General features: G+C 43.9%; 1 protein-coding gene across 8 annotated transcripts in view; it reads left to right on the top strand.

Annotated features, from left to right (window-relative positions):
• Positions 1-15,643, top strand: part of APBB2 (amyloid beta precursor protein binding family B member 2) — a 664,454-nt gene that overhangs the window by 467,672 nt on the left and 181,139 nt on the right. For all 8 annotated transcript variants that reach the window (XM_030191336.1, XM_030191335.1, XM_030191332.1 and 5 more), the window contains 2 exons: positions 6,513-6,659; positions 13,750-13,877. In XM_030191336.1, the coding sequence (XP_030047196.1) occupies positions 6,513-6,659; positions 13,750-13,877 (275 nt within the window). The remainder of the gene's footprint in view (positions 1-6,512; positions 6,660-13,749; positions 13,878-15,643) is intronic.

Genomic DNA, 15,643 nt, shown 5'->3' with positions numbered 1-15,643 from the left:
CCACTACTGCCAACTCCAGACTTCGCGCCTTCTATCTCGCTGCACCCTACGCCTGGAATAAACTTCCTGAGCCCCTACGTCTTGCCCCATCCTTGGCCACCTTTAAATCTAGACTGAAAACCCACCTCTTTAACATTGCTTTTGACTCGTAACCACTTGTAACCACTCGCCTCCACCTACCCTCCTCTCTTCCTTCCCGTTCACATTAATTGATTTGATTTGCTTACTTTATTTATTTTTTGTCTATTAGATTGTAAGCTCTTTGAGCAGGGACTGTCTTTCTTCTATGTTTGTACAGCGCTGCGTATGCCTTGTAGCGCTATAGAAATGCTAAATAGTAGTAGTAGTAGTAGTAATTTCTGTAATCATATGTCATCTGATGCTTCACCCCTCCCCCCAAAAGCACCAGTGTAGTCATATTTTAATTTGGAACTTTAGGAGACAAACATGTATAAACAGTTGACAGTAACATTTTCAAAGGCTCAAAATAGTGCATAGCAAAACATGTAACTATATGAAATCAATAATAAAGGTTGTGGATTAGAACACCTGATTGCAGGCGTAAGTAGCTGTTGAAAGGCAACTCCCCCTACCCTCACCATATATATTATATTTCAGTGCTCTAAAAATATAAACTATAATACTGTTTTATGGATCCAACAGGTGTCGGTCTTTAATGTATCCAAGAAGTGTGTGACGTTGAAGCAGTTTACAAGATGAGTCCTGCTGGCCACCAGAGGGCAGCACTCCATAGAGTATTTTACTGTTCTGTAATTTTTTTAATTGGGTTTAAGGAATTCTGTTGAAATGTTCTTGGAGCCTTTGCTCTTCTCATGGCTTCACTCCGCAATTCATTTAGCAAGAACCTGTGTATCATCCTAACCATCTAAAATTAGGTGAAAGTTATAAACCACTTTAGCAACAAATATACAATTTGTATGATCTGCTTTCCAGCCTGAATGCTGCTCTGACTGGTCCTTGGGCTCTCTCCCCACTTTCATGCCAGTCTGGTTTTCAGTGTTAGCCTCATGAATACTCATGAGATATATTTGCATACATTAAAGGCCATATTTGCAAATATATCTCATTTGTATTTGAGTCATGATAATTTTCTTTAAAATGCCTAGTCAGGGCCAGTGGTATTTTCTACCTTCCACAAAGAAAACTAAGCAAGTTCAAAAAAGGTTCCGGATTAGCTTTCTGGCAGAAAATCACTACAGAAAAACCCTTTGTTTTGTTTTTTTTTAATATCATTTATTTTCTAATGGGATGAACACAGAGGATCTCTAATTAGAAAATGAATGATATAAAAACCAAACTTAAAGGGTTGCATATGTGTTTGCATGTCAAGTGGTGTTTAGATGATGATTTTGGCTGCATCAACTAAGGCCGGTTCTGGGCTGGGTTATACGGTCTGAGTCCCGCATATAGCAATCCGGTTTAGGATGGGCTGGAGAGAGCTTCGATGGAAACTCCAGTAATTTGGAACATGAGGACGGTGCCGGGCAGACTTCAGTGGTTTTGTCCCGCAAATGACAAGATGGATTTTGATAGGCTGGAGTGGGCTTTGATGGCAACTCAAGTAGTTGGAACACAAGGGTAGAGCTGGGTGGACTTCTATGATCTATGTCCCAGAAACACCAAAGAAAGACCGTGATCATGTACATAATATCACATTCATTGTTGATTTAAATCTCTTGGGCAGACTGTATGGACCATTCAGGTCTTGTCTGCCGTCACTTACTATGTTACTATGATTAGAGATGGCTTGAAAACTAGATTGGCAGTGGGGGACAGGGCCAAGGACCTGTTTCATCAGTGCTGATGTAGCTTTTGACACAGACATAATTTTGCTTCTGTAAGCACTGTCTCTTAATTTTACATCTTGTTGCTTTAGAATTAGAGTTAAATTCTTGTTGCTTGTTTATAAAGCATGGCTGGAATGGCACCTTCTTGTTTGTCTCAGGTGCTGTGTCCTTATGTCCCATCTCATGCATTGAGATCAGAAGGCAAAAGACAGCTTGTGCTGCCTCACCTTTCAAAACTGAATTCCGTTGTGACTAGAGAAGTAATTTTATAATTTGTTGGGCCTCTCTTATAGAAGTAATTGCCTGAGTCTTTTAGTCTTATTTCTGATTTACTAAACTTCAGAAAACAATTGAAAGGTTGGTACGAGAGGAACTGGGATGGAGCAGAGTAGGATAGGAATTGGCAGCATTAGACCTGTATGATTGCTGAAGAGAAGGGATTTGGGTTTACTGGTGTTTATGGTGAGCTGGTTGTCTTGCAACCAGTTTATCTGAATAAGTCTGGAATTAACATCATAGATGTGGAGTGGGTCAGAGGAGTCAAGAGTACAGAGGACTTGAATGTCATCTGCATAAACATATGCCACGAAATGTAAAGTCTAGCAGAGTAAGAAGTGGCACCAAGAAAATATTGACTAGCCCAGGGGTGAGCCTTAAGGGACTCCGGAAGCCAGAGAAAAAGTTGAATGAGGCACCACTGTGATTAACTGAGTAACTCTCCTATGAAAACCATAGGAGAGTAGTATCTCTTAGCCCAATCTGCTAGAGTCTGGTGAACAGAATTTTATGATCCACCATATCAAAAGCCTCGAATAGGTCAATAGTAAGGAGGAGGTCAGACCTAGCATGGACAAGCTGAGAGTAGCAAGAGAGAGAACAAGGTCAAGTGTATGACCACTTATATGTGTAGGGCTGAGACGTATAAGATTAATATCTTTTGGAGGAAAAAGACTTCAGATCCTCAACATTCTCTGTTAAAACAGCTAAACAGTGAATGATTGAATGCTTATATCCACTATTGACAGGAATGCTTTCTGATGTGGATAGTGCATGAGCTCCTCATTAGTCTAAAAAAACCTTCGATATTATCAAAATGAATAATGTATTTATATTACTTCTTTTATTATGTTATATATTTTTATTGTATATCACTGATATATTGGCGGTACTTATCTGGGCATTAGTAGCAACTGCGGCTGGGGACACTCTACAGAAAATTTCTGTTTTGCTGCAAGCTTCTTAAGGAGCGATATCCATAACTATAGTGAAGCCCCATTTATATCCTGCCTTCCTTTTCAATTAAACAAACCAAAAATGTTTTTAAAAAGCAAGCGTGGCACCACAGGCAGCCTTCAGGCGTTGGCTGTCGGCGCTGCAGCCGCTCCTTTCATGTCACTGCCCCTGAAGCAGGAAGTTGAGATCGACTTCCTGCTACGCTGCGCTCCTCTGGGGACAATGAGAGGAGAGAGGAGCGGCTGCAGAGCCGACAGCCAATGCCTGAAGGCTGCCTGCGGTGCCATGCTTGCTTTTTAAAAACATTTTTGGTTTGTTTAATTAGCTCTTTTTCTTTTTGTAGCGGCCGCTGCTGCTCAACAGGAGAAGCAGCAGTGGCCAAGAAATGAAGATCTGGTGGAAGGAGGAGCGGGAGGCAGGAGATAAGATAGAGTGAGAAGAGAAGGAGGGGAGATGGAGAAGGGCTGAAGAAAGAGAGAAGCTGCTGGTGATAAGGATGGGGAGAAAATGGGGGGGGGGGGATCCTGGCTGAGATCAGAAAGAGGGAAGACGCTAGAAGGAAGGGTAGGGAGAGAAACAGAAGAGACATTGAAAGAGGGGGGGAATGATGAATGTAAAAGGGTACAGAGAGAGACACTGGATGGAAAGAAGGGGATAGAAAGAGAGAGACACTGGATGGAAGGATTGGGAGAGGGGGTAGATGGATGGAAGGATGGGGAGAGAAAGAGGGAAAATGGATGGAAGGAAGGGGAGAGAGAGGGAAACGGATGGAAGGATAGGGAGAGAGACACTGGATGGAAGGATAGGGAGAGAAAGAGGGGAGATGGATGAAAGGATGCAGAGAGAAAGGAGAGAGACTGGAAGGATATGGAGAGAGAAGGGACACTGAACAGAAAAGGGTAGAGAGAGAGAGAGAGACACACTGGATAGAAGGAGGGGGAGAGAGACATTAGGTGGGAGGATCAGGAGAGAGGGTAGATGGGTGGAAGGATGGGGAGAGAAAGAGGGAAGTTGCTGGATAGAAGGGTAGGGAGAAAGAGGAGACGCTGGATGGAAGGATGCAGAAAGAAAGAAGGGAGACACTGGAAGGATGGGGAGAGAAAGAGGAGAGCTGCTGGATGGAAAAGGGGAGTGGTGAAAGACTGGAGAATAAGAGGAAGGGGCACGGGAAGAACAAGGGTGAGGAAAAGATGAAAAGCCATAGGTAGATGGAAGTAAAAAGAAGGAAATTAAAGAATGGATAGTAAGAATGAATTAAATCTGGACAGAGAGAGAGAGAGGCAGAAAAATATTGAAGAAAGCAAAGAAAAAGGAGAGAAAAATGACAAATGGTGGCAAAACAGTTAAGCGAAAACAAAGGAAAGCAGAATCAAGACACTGGGAGCAACACAATTAGAAAAAGTAAATGGCCATACAACAAAGGTAAAGAAAATAATTTTATTTTTAATTTAGGATAAAGTAATATGGTACCTGTGTTAATAAAGTTTCAGAGACCAATACTTCCTTCCTCAGGTCAGGAGAGGATACCATAACAGCATTACACTGACCTGAGGCAGGAGGTTTTGGCCTCAGAAAGCTAATTGAAAAGGGTGTTAGGCTAGTAAATAAATTATTTTCTGAAATGGCCGTGGGTTTGAGGTGTGCTAGGGCCGGAGCCATGTAGAGTGGGCATAGCCAATGCAAAGTGGGGTGGGGCTGTGGGCGTGTACTAAAATCTCCCTGTCAAAAATTGGGACCCCTTGGCAGCTCTGCTTTATTGCAGGGCGCACTCAGACTTCCCATGTGCTGAAAAATAGGTTTTATTTTTCAATGTTGGGGGCAGGTCGGGGGAACAGAGTAGGCATGCACTGTGCTGATCAGCGCATCTACATTGCCACATGCCAACCAGTTAGTCTGTGATTAGCCCATGAGCCCTTACCGCCTACAGAATAGGTGGTGGTAGGGGTTCACGTGCTAATGGCCACACGCTAATGGAAAAATGAGTGTGTGGCCATAAATTATAAAAATAAACTTGGCCATTTTACCCATGTGATAAAAATGGTCTTAGCACGTGGGAATGATCCACATAAGCACACGCTAAGGCCATGATTTACGTCAGTTTGGTAAAACAGCCCCATAACTGGCAGTTTAAGTTAGATCAATAGGATCCTCCCTTTTTTATTCCGAGTTTTATTTTGTTTGTAGGAAAATGTTAATGTACAGGTCAATATTCAGCTTGTGACGGTGAACATTTCATTAAACACTGACTGTCTCCAGCTAAATTAGATCTAGATTTTAAGTGCCAGTTCCTGTCCAGGCACTGACACTGAATATCCAGCACCTGGAAATTATGCGAGTATGGCCAATATTCATTCTCTTAGCCCAGGGGTTCTCAACCCAGTTGGGACATACCCAGGCAGTCAGAGTTTCAGGATCTGCCATCATCTGCTATGTTACTACCTCCACTGTATGCAAATTAATCTCATTGTGGGCATCCTGAAAACCTGACTGACTAGGTGTGTCTCAAGGGCAGAGTTGAGAACCCCTGCCTTAGCCAGGTAGCTAATTGGGCAAAGTTAGAACTGCTTTTGTGCAGTCCTGCATGCCCAGTTAGCTGTGCAGGCACTGGCACTAAAAATTGCTGGTGCCTGCATAAGTCCCAGCTCCTCCCCAATTCTACTCCTGGACTGCCCTGGAACTAACTGGTGAGTTCTGTGGTGATCAGAGCTGATATTCAGTAGGAACTTTCGATTAAGTGCCTCTGATTATCATCTCCTGGGCCACCCAGCACCATTTAACTGCCTGATTAAAGTGCTTCAGATATTGACCCCTTAGATATTAGTGTTAAATGTTGTGATCTGATAGGTTGTATTATGCTTTGCACACTATGGACTGGATTCAAATATGCATGGAATGCTATTCTATAAAGGACGCTCTGAGTTTAATGCACTAGCACTTAGAGCTCATTCCCATGTCCAAATGTGGCCATCAGTATTTATTCCAGCACCCAACTATGGGCATGAGAAAGGCACTATTCTATAGCTCTGATCGCATTTTTTTAATGCCCTGGCCCTAGCCACACCCCTCCTTTGAGTTGCATGCTAAGGGATTTAGGTGTGCAGGGGTACAGAATAGTGTCCAGGAAGATGCGCGTACAAATATTTAATAATGCCAATTAACTGTAGTAACTGATAACATCAATTTTTTTGCAATTAGCTCGTAAGCCAATTAATTTGCATGCACATCTTTGATCAGCACCCAAATTTGGGTGCTGTATATAGAATCCAGGGGTATATTTAGTGACACTGGTGAGCAAGAAGTTTTAAAATAAACCCTAAGCCTTCTCCCCACACTTGTGTGGTTCTTTTGAAACTGATTTGCATATTTAAAAATAGAATTTCTGAAAATCAGATCTTTCTGCAGTTTTTTTTAATGCCTCCAGCCATATAATTCCCGGTTGTTCATGCAGTAGTTTTGTTGTGTGTCTTCCAGTGTTTTGCTGTCCGCTCTCTGGGCTGGGTGGAAATGGCGGAAGCAGATCTCGCTCCTGGTAAAAGCAGTTTTGCTGTGAACAGCTGCATCAGACAGTTATCCTACTGCAAGAATGACATCAGAGACACAGTTGGCATCTGGGGAGAGGTAAGAAAAGACCTGAGCTGCCTATATAATGCTTTCTGCAGAAGCCTTTCTCCAGAAACAAACTTCTGTATGTGTATCATGGGACATAGCTGCTGATTTCTGCTTTAATAGACAGTAATCTTTTAGAACTATATTACAGGAAACTGTAGGAGGAAAACATGATTCTGTATACCTGCTGCCAATGGCGATCCTAGGTCGGCTGCCACCCGGGGCGGATCGCCACTGCGCACCCCCCCCCCCCCCCTCTGGGTGCAGCGGCGTCCGTCCCCCAGGGTGCAGCACGACCCCCCCCCCCCCTCCCCGGCGCATCAAGCCCCCCCCCCCCCCCCCCCAGTGCATTCTTGGCTGCTGGAGGGTGTAACCTGTTCTGGGGCCGAGGGAGCAGGGAACCAGCGGAGCTGACAGGTGCGCGGCTGCTCTCTGTACTCTCCAGCAGCGTGCACCCGGGGCAGACAACCCCCACCGCCCCGCCCTTGTTACGCCACTGCCTGCTGCCTGTTTTTAACCTAACACAATGATTTTCAGATCTGGTTCTTAAGTAATCTGAACAGACCTGGTGCTATGAATATGGGAGATACGTTTGCATTTCCATTTAGTCACAGAGGTGGATTAATTTGCTTAGTTCAGTAGACATGAAAACTGACCTATTGGGGATTCTGGAGGACTGTGGGGCAGATTCAAGAAAGAATGCCAAACTTTAAGCGCCAGGGTGATGCACACTAAGTGTGACTTCTATAATGACAGTTCCTTGCCTAACTGCCACTATAGAATATTAAGTTAAGTCCTTGGTTTCATACCTAACTTTAGGCGCAAGCACTTAAACCATATCAGAGGCTGGTGTAAGTGCTTGCGCCTAACTGTTGGCAGTCAGACACACAACCTCTAGTATTCTGTAATCTACATGTGTTATTGCTAGGCACGCCCTGCCCCGCCCCCTAAAACTTGTGCAAGATAAAAGAAATTCCACATAAAACTTCTAGTATTGTGACTAAGGGCAGTTCCACGCGCAACTGCTAATTGTTGCCAATTATCACCAGTTAACACCAATGTAATCCAGAACTGGCTGTTAACCTCAATTAAGTTAATTAAATTATGTTAAATTATGTTTTGCGTGCAGCTGACATTCTATTAATTCCACGTGCAAGTTTGCCAGCTAAGCGTAAAGTTTGGTGCCCAATTTGATAGAATTAGGGGGTGTATTTAAAAACCACTGACCTAGACACGAGGGTGTTGAAGTAGACTTTAGGACTCTTCATTTTCACCACGGATGAGAGGGAGCAATGAAAAAGGCCAAAGAAGAATCACAGTAGAATAGTCCAGCAATAAATCAGTGTTCTATAGAATCAATCAAGGCTAAAGTAAAGGCTAAGGTAAATATATTCCAGCACAGATTATCTGTCATATAACAAATAAAAACCTAAATCATCACATGATTTATAGAATAAAGACCTTAGAAAACGGAATGAAAGGAAATGATCATGATGCTTTTGGCCTGGATGGTATCAGACATAATTTATATGAGCAGCTCCTACTGCAGTGATCCCAAACCTGTCCTCAGGGATCCTGCCACTAATCAGGGTTTCAGGTTATTCAAAATGAATATTGTCGTCTCTTGCTGGTGGTGCACTAGGATCACACTATGCAGGGCCACCGAGAGACCGCGGCTGCCCCCCCCCCCCCCCCCCCCCGATCACCACCACTTCTCCGGATCATCACCGCTCCCACCCCCTTCCCCCCAGGATCACCGCTGCCGTAACTGAGGTACCTTGGGGCTGGTGGGGATCCTGAGGCCCCACCAGCGGAAGAATCCAGCGCTGCTCTTCACTCCATGCCTGCCCTGCCCCTGCGGCTGCTTTTTTCTCTTGGCGCGCATGCTCGGTTTCAAAACCGAGTATGTGCCTGAAGGGGGAAAAGCAACCGCTCGGCACAGCGGGAGAAGCGAGTGAAGAGCAGCGCTGGGGGGGGGGCCCGGCACCAGAGTTTTCTCTCTCCTGCTCCTGTTGGGACCCGATCATACGGGGTCCATCAGGAGCAGGAGAGAGAGAGGAAGATCCCGGCGCCGGATCCCCCTTGGAGGCTGGGACCAGGGAATTTTGCCTCCCTCTGCCCCCCCCTCTTGGCAGCCCTGACACTATGGTGAGCAGAGATCCGTGTGGACCTGGAAAGGGCTTTATGAGGTAGAGTACCAAAAAGTCAGAAAAGGAAACAACGCTGCATAGGCGTACTATAATTAAGTGCTCTTATTCCACATCTATGTTCATATACATCCAACTTAAATTTCCAGCATAAGAAACAACTCTTGACCTGGGAGAGCCTTTAAGATCTGAGACTACAATGTGACTATCTCTGGATGGAATTCCTAAAGTATATTATGCTAGCACAAGGGCTACAGCATTTTCAGTGGCTGGTCCGCAGTTGTGCAATAAGTTGCAGATAGGATTCAATTTAAATGATTGTTGAAGATGCACTCCATTGTGCCAGGGACGTAGCCAGACAGCAGATTTTGGGTGGGCCTAGTCAAGAAGTGGGTTGGCACCAAGTGTTCTCCCCCCTCCCCCCCCCCCCCCCCCCCCAATGCGATGAGGCTAGTATCAGCAGCTTAGGAAGTTTAGACTGCTGAAGTGGCGAGCAGTGTTTGTAGCACCATCAGGGGGAGGTCTTCAGCTGGCGGAGCTTGGGATCCCACTAGCTAGCACTAAATATGTGCTGCTGTTGGGTGGGCCTGAGCCCTAAGTGGATGTGCCCCGGCCCACCCAGGCCCACCTGTGCCTACGCCATTGCTTTGTGCAGGCCTTTTTTTTTTTAAGGACAGATGGGCTGCTTTATGGGTGGATGTGCAAAGCTAATAAGTGAGGATATGAATTTGGCACGAAGGATGTAAAAAGAATTGAAGCAGTGCAAAGAAAAGCTACGAGAATGGTAAGGGATTTGCGTTACAAGACGTATGAGCAGAGACTTGATGACCTGAACATGTATACTCTGGAAGAAAGGAGAAACAGGGGTGATATGATACAGACGTTCAAATATTTGAAAAGTATTAATCCGCAAATGAACCTTTTCCGGAGGTGTGAAGGCAGTAGAACAAGAGGACGTGAAATGAGATTGAAGGGGGGCAGACTCAAGAAAAATGTCAGGAAGTATTTTTTCACAGAGAGAGTTGTGGATGCTTGGAATGCCCTCCCGCGGGAGGTGGTGGAAATGAAAACACGTGTGGGATAAACATAAAGGAATCCTGTTCAGAAGGAATGGATCCTAAGGAGCTTAGCCGAGATTGGGTGGCAGAGCCGGTGGCGGAAGGCGGGGATAGTGCTGGGCAGACTTACACGATCTGTGCCAGAGCCGGTGGTGGGAGGCGGGGCTGGTGGTTGGAAGTCAGGGATAGTGCTGGGCAGACTTACAAGGTCTGTGCCCTGAAAAGGACAGGTACAAATCAAGGTAAGGTATACACAAAAAGTAGAACATATGAGTTTATCTTGTAGTGCAGCCTGGATGGACCATGCAGGTCTTTTTCTGCCGTCATTTACTATGTTACTATGATGTCAGTGCAGTGGGTGGAGCCTAAATGCCACTTTCATGGCCCAAGAAACAGCAATTGCATCAACATTCCAGGATAGATGCTTTTTTGTAAGACTATACTTGGCCCTTTAATCTGAGGGAACAAAGAGAGATGGAATATTGTAGTGAGTTGTGTGAATGTTTGGAAAATCTCCAAATTATTTTTAAAAGTTAATAAAGTCCTCATTTTGTACAGGATGTTGAGATAGGAATTGGGATGTTCACAGTTCCCTCTGTATTTTACATGGAGCCTTTTGTAAAACTTGTATGAAGGTGCTGACAAATAACAACATGTTTGCCAGCACATAGAGCAAGAGCATGTGTTTCAAAAACCTACACGTGCAGAAAATCAACAGCATCACTTGTCAGCTTCCATGTATAAGTGCCAGAGATCATAAACGGAACAACTGATTTTTTTTTTTCTTTACTTCATGTTTCAAAGATTTTATTGATGATGCCACAGATTAACACAATCATTTGATTAAGTACATAACAGTTTAAACTTTGTCAGTCATATGTACACTAATCCGCGGTCATTATCATCAAATTTGATTTACAATTTCCTTCCCAATTCCCCCCTTCCCCCCCTTAATACTGTCTTTAACATAATCCTTGTATCAAAATAGAACAATAAACAACAATGAACATTACCCGCTATCTGCACTTTCCAAGAATAATAACTTGTATTTGTATCGCGGTTAACCCCTTATCTAATATCTCCCTCCCTTTCATCCCCTTCCCCCCTCCCCCCTTTTATCATGAAATATTTCGCATTCACTTCATGAGCCATTCAGTTACATCTCCCACTCACTCCTGTGCTACGGTATTGGTTAAGTTGCTCTGCCTTATGTTGTGTTACTGAACTCTAGTTACCATTATCCTCTCCCTCCTTTATGGTCCCCTATGTGGAAAATTTATTTAATATTGCACTTCTCGCTTTATGGGATATACTTTGTAAGTACTTGGTCCAGATGGAGATAAACTTCCTTCTTTTCTTGGAAGTGCCCTGGGCTTCCCTGGCCTTCCATAGCATCAATTCATGAAACCTATTTCTCCAATGCCAGAAGGAGGGTGATACCACCTGCATCCAGTGTTTTTTTTTTAACTTCATGTATAAGTGCTGGCAGTTGTACATATAAGAGCCGTAGTTCAGACAATTATCTGTATAATTTCTACCAATTAAGTAGGAAAGCCCTGAAATGTAAATTTATATATTTTAAAGCTAATACAAAGTACTGGAGGGCCAAGCACAATTGTCCCCTCACGTGTTCAGTCACGTGTTTTAAGCTTTGGCTGAAACAAGCACTTTGCAGAAGTTTATGCATGCCTTGGAGGAGGTGCAAAAGCTGACCAGGAAAGTTTTAAAATATACATATATTGTAAAATGAGAACTATGGGAGCAATTCTTTAACAGGGCATCTAGTAGAAGCATATTCTCTAAAACAGATCTCCACAACTGCACCTTGAATATTGTGTTCAATTCTGGTGACCACATCTCAAAAAAGATATAGTGGAATTAGAAAAGGTACAGAGAAGGGCAATGAACATGAGTAAAGGCTAAAGCGACTAGGGTTCTTCAGCTTGGAGAAAAGACGGCTGAGGGGAGATATGATAGAGGTCTATGAAATAATGAGTGGAGTGGAATGGGTAGATCGCTTGTTTACTGTTTCCAAAAATACTAGGACTAGGGTGCACACAATGAAGTTACAAAGTAGTAAATTTAAAATGAATCAGAGAAAATGTTTCTTCATTCAACATGTAATTAAACTCTGGAATTTGTTGCCAGAGAATGTAGTAAAAGCAGTTAGCTTAGTGGGGGGTTTAAAAAAGGTTTGGATGGCTTCCTAAAGTAAAAGTCAATAGACCATTATTAAAATGGACTTGGGGAAAATCCACTGCTTATTTCTAGAATAAGTACTTTTTGGGGATCTTGCCAGGTATTTGTGACCTGGATTGGCCACTGTTGGAAACAGGATGCTGGGCTTGATGAACCTTCGGTCTGTCCCACTATGGCAATACTTATGTATTTAACCCAGCCTGGCTTTCATGATTTCCACAATGAATATATATGAGATCTATTTGCATTCACTGTGTCCATTGCATGCAGATAGATCTCATATATATTCATTAGGGAAATCCTGAAAACCAGGCTGGATTGTAGACCTCGAGGGCTAGATTTCAGGACCCTTTCTCTAAAGGAAAACCAGTACGACTGGGTATATACGTGCATGATGTTTAGGTGGGAGAACTTATGCCAGCTGTAGAGCTGGTGTAAATGTGAGCACTTAAGTGCAGCAGATACCCATGTATCTTACAGTAAATTATACAAGTACATGAGGTTATGCCTGTGTCCTCATGCGCCGCCCCTGTGTACACATCCTCCCCTTTGCAAATAAAAGCTTTGTAAGTTATGCAGTTATTTGCAGAACAGCGCTTAGGTGTCTTACGAGCATATATGTTAGTATTGTAAACATTTAAGCACATAACATGCGTGTAAATGTTAACACCTAGTTTATAGAATTGCCCCTAAAAGAGTAATTCTATGCCTGAGCACCTGCATTTACACCCCACTTGAATGTGTAATTGTACAGAGTACTGGGACTTTTAGGTAAGTGTACGTTTACACGCGTATGTGACATCAAAGTGGCTAAGCACTATTCTATAACTCACATAGCATATTAATGCAAGGGGCAATTTTGTATTGGTCACTTACATTTAGTAGAGCGAAATGGTAGGCACTAAGCGGTATTCTGTCACAGCATCTGGGCACACAGATGCCATTCAATGGAGCACTGAAAATAAATATTTTAACATTTTTGTTGGAGGCGGCATGTCTGGGGATAGAGAGTAGCCCTTCATGTACTAATCAGTGCATCTGCATTATTGCATGCTAACTGGTTAGGTCAGGATTACCATGTGAGCCCTTACCGCCTGCAAAATAGGTGTCAGTAAGTTCTCCCGCTTTTTAATGGCTGCGCATTAATAGCAACATTAGAACATCAACCATTTTTTAGCTGTGGTTAAAATGGTCTTGGTGTGCAGGGAAAAAGCCATTTAAAGACACTTTTTACCGCAGTTTAGTTAAAAGGGAAGAGAAAGGGTAAGGGGATGAAATTTGATATACAGCCTTTCTGTGATTACAATCAAAGCTGCTTACATATTATATACAGGTACTTATTTTGTACCTGGGGCAATAGAGGAGTAAGTGACTTTCCTGGAGTCACAAGGAACTGCAGTAGGACTCGAACCTGGTTCACCTGGTTCTTAGGCCACTGCAGTACCATTAGGCTATTCCTCCACTCACAACCCCTAAGTTAAGTTTCCCGATAATCAAGTCAACCAGTGTACAGGATTTGAAAACAGTTTTGAGGCCTATGAATACATTAGCTTTTTATGTGCTGCAGTTTGCCATGCTAACTCACTGAAATCTGTACTTCATTTCAAATCTACTCAAAAGTCACAGCGCTAATGAAATAGGATATAGGTTTAATTTGTTTAGACTGTGGACCTGACCTGCCTTCTGATTGACCTGCAGGGAAAGGACATGTACCTGATCCTGGAGAATGAAATGCTGAACTTGGTGGACCCCATGGACCGCACCGTCCTCCACTCACAGCCCATTGTCAGCATCCGTGTGTGGGGAGTAGGCCGGGACAATGGCCGGTGAGTTCCTCTGCTCTTGCAATCCTGTGGTGGAGCTTCATAACAAGAGTAACATTTAATGATCTTCAGGGTGAATTATAAACATACAAAGTTTGTGTAGCATTCATTAAGGTCTGCATTAGCTCTTTCCATCTGAGCTATTAAATGCATGGTGTATGGCCTTTTCTTTGGTTTAAAACAAAAAAAAGTACTTTATTCCTTTGTTTGTCTGCAGTGGCGAACCAAGGTGGGGGCAGTCCGCCCCGGGTGCACGCCGCTGGGGGGCTGCCGCGCGCCTCTTGGCTCCGAGTTTGCTCGTTCCCTCCCTCTGCGCGGAACAGGTTACTTCCTGTTCCGGGACAGAGGGAGCAGCAGCCAGGGAACGAGCGGACTCGGAGCTAATAGGCGCGCGACACCCTCCCCAGCAGGTAAAAATGCACCCGGGGGGAGGGGGATGTAATTTGGCCGGGTGGGGGAGCGCTGCACCCGGGGGGGGGGGTGTAATTTCGCCTGCGGGGGGTCGCGCTGCACCGGGGGGGGACGCATTGGCGGTCCGCCCCGGGTGTCAGCCAGCCTAGGAACGCCACTGTTTGTCTGTGCAACAAATTGTCCTTCTGTCTATCTGTATAAGAACAAATGAGAATGTTTTGGAAGGGCAGGTGTTTTTATAAGAACCTTGGGCTGTGGTCTTTTGTACATTCCATTCCCTCTCTCATTTGTTTTTCTGCCTGTTGAAAGGTTATCGGAGGTATGAGGAAAATCTTGTTTTGTCCTACCAAAGTTCTGTTAACTGCCTTGTGGCTCGTCCCTTGTGTTTCCTTCCTCTCCCTCCTTCTTGTTCATGAAGCTCCCAGTTTGGCCTTGATGTTTTTGTGGAAACATTTGTTTCCGTGAGACACTGCAGGCATAGAATGTGTACTTTGGCTTGGGGGGGGGGGGGGGTGAGTGGAAATGCAATGAATGATAGCTTGCATTCAGCAAACATTTTGTGTACATTTACAGCAGGTTCAAACACTGTCAGGTAAACAAAAATAAAATGCCAAGCTGATTTTTCTAGGAGGTTTTCAGTATCCTCAGAGTTCCCTGGATGCTGAATAGGATATCCTAACAGATCCACTAACTCACAAGAGCACAGCTCAAGGACAAGCATTCATTACTCTGTGCTTGCCACTTTTGGTTCTTATTTTGGAAGAATGTTTCAGAAGGTTATGCTCAATTTGAACTGATGGGAAGTGGCAAGATTTAACAGGACATGAATAAAACATGTGTTCTGAAGAAAATTCATCCATTTCACATTTGCCCTCCCGTCAACTTATGTGTAGTGGTCCTTGCTTCTCAGGAGCTGTGAGGCTCTGCAAGGATACCTTGGCATGGTTAAGATGAGCAGTTTGAAAGTACATTTAATTTCAGAGGACAAACAAGGTGGGAAAGGCATACAAAAAAGGACCCCAATGCCTGCTTTGTCTGTAGGGTAGGTGCTCTTCTGCTTTACCCTTTTTTTTCTAGTAGAGACTGCAGATGGCCGGATATAGTGCCTTCTTAATGCAACCTTTAGATCTTTAACAAAGAGCATCAAAATGGCTTCCTGAAATATTCCAGAAAATTTGTAGTTCTATCTTTTCAGGGAAGGATTTTTGTTTCCTGTTTGGTAGATGTGTTGATGTTTTGCAGGAAGGTTTGATGTGGAATGTACACCTGTACTATTTCTGCCAGTCATGTTTTCCTATAGGAATGCAAGTTGCAGTCATTGGGTGGGCAGTTGTATAACAAGGTGCCTGCTAGGAGCC

This window comes from Microcaecilia unicolor, chromosome 2 (genome assembly GCF_901765095.1).
Source record: "Microcaecilia unicolor chromosome 2, aMicUni1.1, whole genome shotgun sequence".
Lineage (NCBI taxonomy): Eukaryota > Metazoa > Chordata > Amphibia > Gymnophiona > Siphonopidae > Microcaecilia > Microcaecilia unicolor.
The sequence above is the reverse complement of the archived record's forward strand: the minus strand, read 5'-3'. Positions and strand labels throughout refer to the sequence as shown.